Source organism: Melozone crissalis, unplaced genomic scaffold (assembly GCF_028551555.1).
Source record: "Melozone crissalis strain CALT ecotype California unplaced genomic scaffold, PUWL_Pcris_2 ptg000027l_1, whole genome shotgun sequence".
NCBI lineage: Eukaryota > Metazoa > Chordata > Aves > Passeriformes > Passerellidae > Melozone > Melozone crissalis.
Window position 1 is genome coordinate 72,222,986 of NW_026535805.1, and position 9,475 is coordinate 72,232,460.

At 43.0% G+C, this 9,475-nt stretch overlaps 1 protein-coding gene across 2 annotated transcripts; it reads right to left on the reverse strand.

Moving 5' to 3' along the window:
* Nucleotides 1–2,023: 2,023 nt before the first annotated feature.
* SMIM8 (small integral membrane protein 8) lies at nucleotides 2,024–5,871 on the reverse strand. 2 transcript variants are annotated; one of them, XM_054280113.1, is made up of 4 exons: nucleotides 5,831–5,871; nucleotides 4,625–4,766; nucleotides 3,512–3,674; nucleotides 2,024–2,357 (listed from the first exon to the last, which is right to left on the reverse strand). In XM_054280113.1, the coding sequence occupies exons 2-3, from the start codon at nucleotides 4,742–4,744 to the stop codon at nucleotides 3,516–3,518; spliced, it is 279 nt and encodes a 92-aa protein (XP_054136088.1). In that variant the 5' UTR covers nucleotides 4,745–4,766; nucleotides 5,831–5,871; the 3' UTR covers nucleotides 2,024–2,357; nucleotides 3,512–3,515. The 2 variants fall into 2 exon arrangements, with proteins under 2 accessions (XP_054136088.1, XP_054136087.1); XM_054280112.1 differs by lacking the exon at nucleotides 2,024–2,357 and having other exon boundaries at nucleotides 3,319–3,674.
* Nucleotides 5,872–9,475: the final 3,604 nt, after the last annotated feature.

Genomic DNA, 9,475 nt, shown 5'->3' on the forward strand with positions numbered 1-9,475 from the left:
CAGCTGACCTTTTTCCTCCCTGAATACACTGGAGTTACTAATACGCAGCAATTCTTTCTTACTAAGATGTTAATGCATTCATGACTGGCCAGAACACATAGAAGCAAGAGGACTTGGGGTTTTCCTAAATCTCAGATTGCAATAAAAGAAAGGAATTTCAGAAATTAACTTTCCCAGTATCTTACAATGAGTTTAATGCTGTGCTCTGGAAGGTTTATACTCCTCAATCTGATCAAAAGCAGCACTGGGAGGTGGTGGTACCCTTTTTGAACACACAGCACAACAAAGGAATCCAGATCAGAACTTCTAATCATTGTGATGTTCCAGTGTCATTCTGTAATAGTTACTAGAGTGTCAGAACTCCTGACAGATCTCATTTGCCGGCAAAACTTACTGTTGCTACAGAAAACATGCAAGCTAGTAAAATGAGAAAAATCATTGGCAATTGTTTACCAAGTTAGCTGAAACATTTGCTTTCCAATTAGGATTTAAACATTCTGACAATTCAGTAACAGCCAGGAGACAGATGATAAGGGAGGGTTTCATGAAGTGACCCTTTCCAGCCTGAATGCAGCTGCATATCTAGCAACTGTTACTGGGGAAGGGGTTGGTTTCACCCATAGAGAACTAACTTCCCCTGGTAATAGTTAAGCAGCATCACAGTAGGCTTTGGCCCTTTGTTTAATTGCTTTTTGTTGTTGAATACCAACAAGTCCCATTCACATCATATAGTCTAAGGAGATCTTAGGAACAGTACAACAGCTACAGTTTTGGATATCTTAATCATAGCATTTTGTTGCTGTTCTTGGTAAAAGATGTGAAAGTCAGCAGACAGTAAGGAACTGGCAAAAACTGCAAAGAGCCTCTGCCCAGGAAATAATTTTGACTCATAGTTTTTGTCAAGCCAGTTATCATCCCTTATGATTATCACTATACTGAAGACTGAAATTGAAAAACACAGAACAAAAGAAACTATACTGGTGCTGTGTGTTTGTTCTCCAGACACATAAGGGGTGTCACGCTTTCAGAACTGAGCAAACAAATTTTGGTATCAAAATAGTTTTGTTTGGGTGGGGTTTTTTTTCCCTTTAATCCCTATACATTGTTCTTATGATAAAAATCAGGAACTTAAAACAGTAAATGCTTGTGCTAATACTGTAACATTTATTAACTTACCACATACCTCTCTGTATTTGCAATGCTTTATCTCTTTTTTATATATAAATTGTGTATCATTAAGAGTTATCTGTACAACAGCTGCCAAAGAAATAAAAGGACAAATTTAAATATCCATTCTTCCTTCAACCTCACAGTTCTGAAGTAACCTTGTCAACAGGATTTGAGTCCAGCCAACATTCAAGAGGCCTATCTCAGACAGCTTTTGTAGGAAGTGTAACTGGCATGTACATGCCTACATCCTGTCCAGGTCAGTCTATTATCTTTTATGCCTTCAGTCCTGCTTTCTTTTCCCCAGTAACTGCCAGATCCATATTCACTTCACAAAACATAACTGAAAATCTTGAGAACACAAATCTTGCATTATTCTCAAATAAGAGAATGGGCTTTCAATTCATCTGCAGACATTTGCAGAGGATCAAAGCATGTATTCCAGAAGCCTATAGAAAAACATAAAAATACTTACTTGTAGCACTGATTTGGGAATAATTTAGTCAAATTCATGCATACATATGAGACCTGTGCATTTTAATGAACTGAAAAGAGCTAAAATCCTGTGCAACCATTTTTAAAAGAACAGATTTATTCTAAAGATCCTTCACAAACATACAAAAAAATATTCTGCAGGATATGCACAGCAGGTGAGAGTCCTGAATATTTGATCATTTCACCAGGAAATTCTTTCACAAATGAAAAGGCAAGTAGTTTCCTCACCTGCAAACTTAGATTTGCCCAGGAACCTTGCTGTTGTAGGGCAGCAGGCTCCCAGAGAGGAATCTGCTTTTAAAAGCTGCAAAAACGCCCCTTTTACAAAAAAAAAAAAAAGGTTTATTACAGGTAGAGCTCACTTCCCTTCTCAGGAAGGAGACAGTTTAACCAAAGCCCTGCTGAATTTAAGATACAGTTAACTATAAAACAAGAACAGGAGTAAACTCACAGATTCAAAGTGAAGGACTTAGAGGGAGATACAGAGAAATCCCATGGTGCAACTGCTGTCCCTCAAGGCAGCCAGTTACCTTTTTTATCTTCAGTACCAAAATCTTTTGATAAAACCCAAAGCAACTCCCAGAATGGTAAAGCAGGAGTTCCTGCATGTTCCTTCTCTGGCCTGACAGAAGCCACCTTGGTTGGAAGAGGGTCGACAAAGAGGTCTCTCAGTTCCCTGGGAGCCCTTGTTGGGTCTGCAAATACAAGAAAGTGAATGGAAAGCTGCAACATAAAATCAGTAAGGGTCCATGGTAGAAATAGGCCACAGCCTGGAATGTGTCCTCCCACCACATGTTCTGGAGTCTGGTTAAGGGGACACTGTCTGGAGATGTCAGGCACCCAGAAGCAGCTGGGAAGCTCATGGGAGAAGGACTCAGTGCTGGAACAGGAAGACACCAGCCTGTACAGTTTGCTCAAGGCTCACAAGGGACCACCACGAGTGCTAGGAAACACCACAGTGCCCATCCACCCTCCAGCCACACTCACAGAAGTACCTGGGGATTTTAGACTTTCCATTCCTTATTCTGAGTTCTGCAATAAATTAACATCATATAATGTACTTTGCAAGACAGAGAAATGAAATTTTTGAATGCAGTTGAAATAAAACCAGTCCTACTGACTAGTCAAGAATATTACACATGCTCTGGCCAAGCTGGAGCTGAAGCTATCAACTGGCAGGCTGAAGCCAGCATGCTCACTGATCTGTCATTTGGTGCCAAACAGGAAAGATAATGGCTGAGTTCCTCCTACCTTTCTCTTAACAGAAGTACTTTTTTCACTTTTTCTCTATTTGGCTACTTATTCACCTTTTTTTTTTGTTAGGAAGAGTACATTAAGCATCCAAGGATTGTTTTGGCCAGTATTTTACAATTTCCTTTATGAAATAAAACTGGTGACCAATTGTTTTATCAGATCTTCCTTGCCTTAAAATTAGTTTACTTGCACCACTGTTATCAACAGATCAAGATATCTACTTTTCTTCTCAAAGACAATACATTATTCATTCTGTTGAAAAAAAAATAAACCCCTGACTTCATTTAATCAAAGCAAAGAGAAAGCTGAACTATCATGTCAGTTTCTAAGGCATTTACCAGCACTGATAGTCCAAAGTGATTTCATGTCTTCTGACAAAGATCTCTGTGGAGATCATAGTGGGCAATTCTTAAAATCACTTTTATTTTCAGATGTATCTTTACTGCAGTTTATTTGTACAGGCACAGCATTTTATAAAGGACTGAATTGGATTAAATAGCAAGCAAGACATTTCTCCATTATTTCAAGGGAAAGAGAAGAAAACAGTAGTTGCCTGGAAAAGTTCTGTGAGTGATTTACTGATTTCCTTTCTTACATTCTCAATCCCACTTGGAAGTTTTCCTCCTCATGTATCTGGACCCCTCACTGTCGATTGCTTCGTAGAGGTCCTTTTTATTCTCCGCTGTTGCATGCAAATAACCAAGGTAGGCCACACAGAGGCTAATTGCTACCAGTCCAAATGCCATCACAGGTTTGTTCTGACAAGAAAAAAAATGTGGTAAATGTTTTTAGTCAAAACATTTTTCATTAAACTCAAACATTACATTTGTCTATGTCAGCTTAGAAACTGAACAGTAAACTATTGTGACATCTGCAAAAAATCATCACTGCCCTCTTGCAGACTGAATTTTCTGACAGCAAAAGGAATTCCCTTTGAAAAAGAAGATTCTTTCTGGAGACAGAGCAGCACATTGACCAGTACTCTCTATTTTGCTGGTTGGAAATGCTGACTGAGTATAAATGAACCAGACAAAACCAATTACTGAAGGTCTCCACTACAAACTTTTAACAGAATTCATCTGGATATTCTACTGGGACAATGTACTCTGGGCCTGCTTGATTACAATCCTCTAAACCACACTTTGTATTCTTATCACAAAATCTACTTTTATTCGATCGATACTTATTATATGCACAAACTTTCACTCATTTCTGGGTTCTGCAAATGCAGATAAAACCTGAATATCATCAACTTAATCATAAAAGCAAGAAAAAGGAAAATCCAAAATATTGAAAAGCTACCAAAAATCAATTCACTTAATACCAAAAAAGTTTGCATTCTATGATTTGTTCCCTTTTAAATATTAAAAACAACTCCTGTTGTTTTTATTACTTAGTATTATTTAACCTGTCAAATTACATGGGTAATATACCTCTAAACAGGTCTTTCTGAAAGCAACTTGGCTAGGTACAAAAGAATCAGACAATATAGCAACGAAATATAGAATATAGAAATGCAACAAGCAATGTAATGTTCTGTGCTCTCCACAGTCAAGAGTGGAAAAAAGTAAAAATATTTTTAGTTACATTTCTGAGTCGTTTGCATAACAAGAGATGGTTATACAATGCCCAGAGAATTGTAGTGATCGCTTTAAAGCAACTGTATCTCTTCAAGCATATTTAGTTTCTCTCAGAACGACTGTCTTACAGGCTTAATGAAAAGCTCTGGGTTCACAGCTCGGAAAAGCATAGTTGTCTGAACACTCCTCAGTCCTGGTTTTCTCTCTTTGGGTGTTTCATTTTCATTTGGAGGTTTGGTGGAAGACATGTTGCTTAATGTTGAATATTTCCTAGAAGTAGAATGAAAAACAGGTGTAATTTCTGTAAAAAACCTGGAAGAGCTGCATTCACTGAATGCAAATTCACACTCAGTTTGTCTTACAGCATTAATTTTAGCTGGTGTAAATATTACTGATCACCTCTGGTGTCACCTAACATTCCCAGCTTGCACATCCTAATTTTTGGTCTTAATTTTGTGCATCCTAAAATCAACCTTAGGAGATTCACATCTTCATACAGCAAATATAAATCTCCTGATAAGGGGCTTAGGGTTTTTCACTTGTCTTTGACTAATGCTTTAGCTACCTGTGGACCAAACAGCATCAGTCTTCAGACCACTGGCTATAAAGACAATTGTAGGAAAAAATCTTCTACAAAAAGCCTTCTACACAACAGGCCAGCCCAAGCACCACTGTAGTGCAGTCACTTTAGCCACCCACCCCAGCAGGCCCAGCACTCAGGTCTCACTTTTGCACTCACTGGGCAAATGCCTTGGGCTCAAAATGAAAGAGGGGGAATTTCAGCTACTTAGGATATACAAGAAATTCTTTATTCTGGTGGTGGTGAGGCACTGGAACAGGTTGCCCAGAGAAGCTGTGGATGCCCCATCCCTGCAAGTGTTCAAGGCCAGGCCGTATGGGGCTTATGAGCACCCTGATCTTGTGGAAGGCGTCCGTGTCCCTGGCAGGGGCGTTGGAACGAATGATTTTTAACCCAAAGATGATTTTTTTCCAACCCAAACCATTCTATGACCACCTGAGCAAAGGTGGAAAAACATGGTCCTGGCTACCCCTGATTGCTGAGGGGCAGGGGAGACACGGGTGCTGGGGATCCCCTGGGAAGGGAAGGGCAGCGCAAGGACAGTCGCACAACCCCATTCCGGGCGGAGAAGGGGCTCCAGGCGCCGCCACCGGGTCGAAGGGGGCAGTTTGCCCCAGTCTGGAAGAGCCCAGTGGGAACTCCCGGGACACCGGGGATCTCCCCCCGTTCCAGCGCCTCACGGACCGGCGCGGCCGGGGGCGAGGAGAGCAATACCGCCGTGCGCGCCACCCCGCCATACCCCCCCCCTACTCACCGCCCGCAGCCAGCGCCGCCTCCCCGCGGGGCCGGGCTGCGCCTGCGCGCTGGCGCCCCCTCCCGGGCGGAGGCCGGCGGCGCGGGCCAGGGGGCGGGGGAGGGAGCGGGTCCCGCCCCGCCCCGCCCCTGCTCTTCCCTCATGCGTGTGGCGGCGGGGGAGGCACGTTATGTTTGTTGGGGGCTGCGGAGCTGTTTGCGTAAGTCATAGAACCATCAAGGCTGGAAGAGACCTTTCAGGTCATTCAGTACAACCGTCCACCCCGCACTACCACTGTGACCCATAAGCACTAAATCACCCAGGGCTAGATCCAGAGGGCTCGTGAACGCCTGCAGGGATGGTGACTCCACCGCTTCTCAGGGAAATACTTCAACGCCTGGCCACCCTAACAGTGAAAAATATTTTTCTAATGTCTAATCTAAACGTCCCCTCTCTCAGTTCAAGGCCGTTCCCTCTAGTTCCGTCACTTCAGGCACGGCAGAAGAGACCGGCCCCAAAACCTTCCAGGGAGTTGTGCAGATGGATAAAGGCCCCCTCAGCCTCCTCTTCTTGAGAATAAACAACCACAGCTCCCTCGGCTGTTCCTCATAAGACGTGTTTTCTAGACCTTTCAAGAGCCTTCTTGCTGTTTGCTGGCCACGCTCCACCACCTCAATGTGCTTTTTGTAGTGAAGGGCACAGAAGACAATTCAGCATTCCAAACTATTCATTGGGAGATGGGGGGAGGAGCTGGCTGCATCAGACGGGCCCTTCACTGCTGAGCCCGCTCCTAGCGCCTGGCCATGGTCACAGCCAGTCCTGCCTTCATCCTCTCCTCAGCCTCCCTGCAGGACTGACCGACGCTCTGGAGATCCCCTTTTAGTTACTGTCTCAAGGCTGAACAGGCCCTGCTCCCTCAGCCTTTCTTTGTGAGAGGGATGCTGAGTTCTCTAAGTCATCTTTGTTTCCTTCCACTGGACTCACTCCAGGAGCTCCATATCTCTGTTTGTAAATGAGGAGCCCAGAACTGGTTGATCACAAGTGCTGGAATGAGGAAGATTCATGTGGAGGCAGTCTCTGGAGTACAGTTAGCTGAGCAGGAAAATATGCTATGTTTTAAGTGTCCAACTTTTGTTGTGTAGATCCAAACCCAAGATGTTGGGTGTCTAGAAACTCCTGGTTACATAAATGCTGCTGTGTGATGATGTTTTGTTTCCTTTTATTTGTAAACACTAAAATTAATAAAATTGCTTGAAGTCCAGAGGAAACAAAGCCTGGTTGCCTCTGACTGCTTGTGCCTTCCTTTCTACCTTTAATGCCACCAGGCAGTTTCAGCCACATTATAAAGTAGGGGAGAAAATTGAAATTTGGAAAAAAACAATACATGTAGGGTAGGGAGGGACACAGATCAGTGCTCTGTTAGGTGACTGGCAGGCAGAACCAAGATGTGATGGACAATATTACAGTTTTAGCAGCAGTGAGCTGCTGGATTAGCACATGTAGCTCTGGACTCACCAGCCCTGGATCACCCTCCTCTGTACCTGGAGGGTGAGTGAGGGGACTTTGGTGGAGTGTCTGCTTACTGCAGCCAGGGAGGCCGGAGGGAACAAACAGAAGTCTTGGTCAGCAGTGGATGAACACAAGCTGGCAGTGTGCCCAAGTGGCCAAGAAAACCAGTGGCATCCTGGCTTGGAGCAGCAATAGTGTGGCCAGCAGGAGCAGGGCAGTGATTGTCCGTCTCTGCTTGGCACTGGTGAGGCCACACCTCGAGTGCTGTGTCCAGTTCTGGGCCCCTCACTACAAGAAGGACATTGAGGCACTGGAGCATGTCCAGAGAAGGGCAACAAAGCTGGTGAAGGGTTTGGAGCACAAGTCCCATGAGGAGACACTGAGGGAGCTGGAGGTTTTCAGCCTGGAGGAGAGGTGGCTCAGGAGGGACCTTATTATTCCGTACAACTGCCTGAAAGGAGGTTGTAGTGAGGTGAGGGTTGATCACTTCTCCTAAGTAACAACTGACAAGACAAGAGGAAATGGTCTCATGTCGTAGCGGGTAAGTTTGGATTTCACCGGGAAAATTTCTCCACTGAAAAGATAGTCTGGCACTGGGACAAGCTGCCCAGGAGTGGCTCAAAAGGCATGTGGATGTGGCAGTTGTGGGCATGGTTTAGTGGTGGAAACAGTGACCCTAGGTGTACAGTGGGACTTGATAATCTTAGAAATAATTTCCAACCTTAATTATTCTATAATTCTATGAAATGTAGAGGTATCCAGTCTCACAGAGCTTCTTGTTCCATGTTTTTATTCTGCAGTAATCAAACTGCTATTTTTTTTTTTTTGAAAGACAGCAGAGTAATAATAAATTGCAGGTTAACTTTTCATGTCTAAATCCAGATGGAGTATCTAAATTTTTTTTTCTTGTGAGCAAATATAATGAGGTGAGAAAAATAATAGGGAAATAAGTTTAGGTGTCAGGAGAGGATTGAGTGGTATGTCTGGGGTTTGTGTCAACAATTAATTCACAACATACCATCTGCTAATCTGGTAGCTATTGTTTTGGTGGCATATGCCATGCAGCTGATTTTGTTTGGAAACTATTGAGTAGAAAATCTGAGTGAAGCTGCTTTTGTTTGTTTTCATATTTATCTAATTAAAAGAAGCCAATGCGAGCTTTTTGCAAGAGCTTGCTTTTGGGAAGGTAGCTTGGTTTTCTTGAGGGGAAGAGGGATGTTTTACTGTAATATAGGAGTTTTCCCAAGCAATTTTTTCCCCCACATTTTGGAAGCCAAAAGAATTACATCAACAGAGAGAAAGCACACTCACTTATTGGCCCATGTACCCCTTCCCAGCAGTTACACCACCCATGCAGATAAAACTTCTGATCCAAAGTCAGCCAGGGACATGACAGTTTTTTCTAGATTTTGGTAGGATGGGTTTGTGCCAGAACACATTTGCAACATATTGGTGGCAAGGTTTGTTAGGTTGCTGCTAAGTCTCCAGCCCTTATAAAGGACAGGTAGGTCCCAGGCATCACTGACAGGGGAAGGTCCTACACTGTACAGAAAACACCACTGGCTGAAGAGAATATACTCTCCATGTGAAGAGCTGCAGGATAAGGCTTTGTGTGTAAAAAGAGAAGCAGAGAGGGATGTAGAAACAGGCTTAGGCTTTGATGTGAATGCTGGTACTTGGCATATGTTAAGCATGTGCCAACTAACCAGATTAACTGTGCAGTGATGAAAAGCTTAGACTGCTTACTGTTTCTAGTTTTGCTTTATGTCTGTGGAAAAGTGTTGTATGTTATCTTTAATGTGAATATTATGTTGCTATCATCTGACCCCAAAGGATGTTGAAACATTCAATCCATTAAGTCTTATGAAGTTGTTTGGTATGTTTTATAGGAGAGGCTTTATAAAAGTGTAGAATAGTAAACATCTGTGGCATTTCTGAGTCACCCATCCTCTTAATATCCGACTATCTCTCCTGAAAAGAAATCACACAAAACCCCCTTCCTTTTCTAAACCTGAGCCTGTTACTGAGATTTATTTTCCTTTCAACTAAATTCCTTTGGGATTCTGCATTCAGCATTGTGCTTTGTGCCACAGCCATTCACAACCTAACAGCAATTTCTGCTTTTCTTGAGGCTCACACGCCCTTATCACTTGAGCT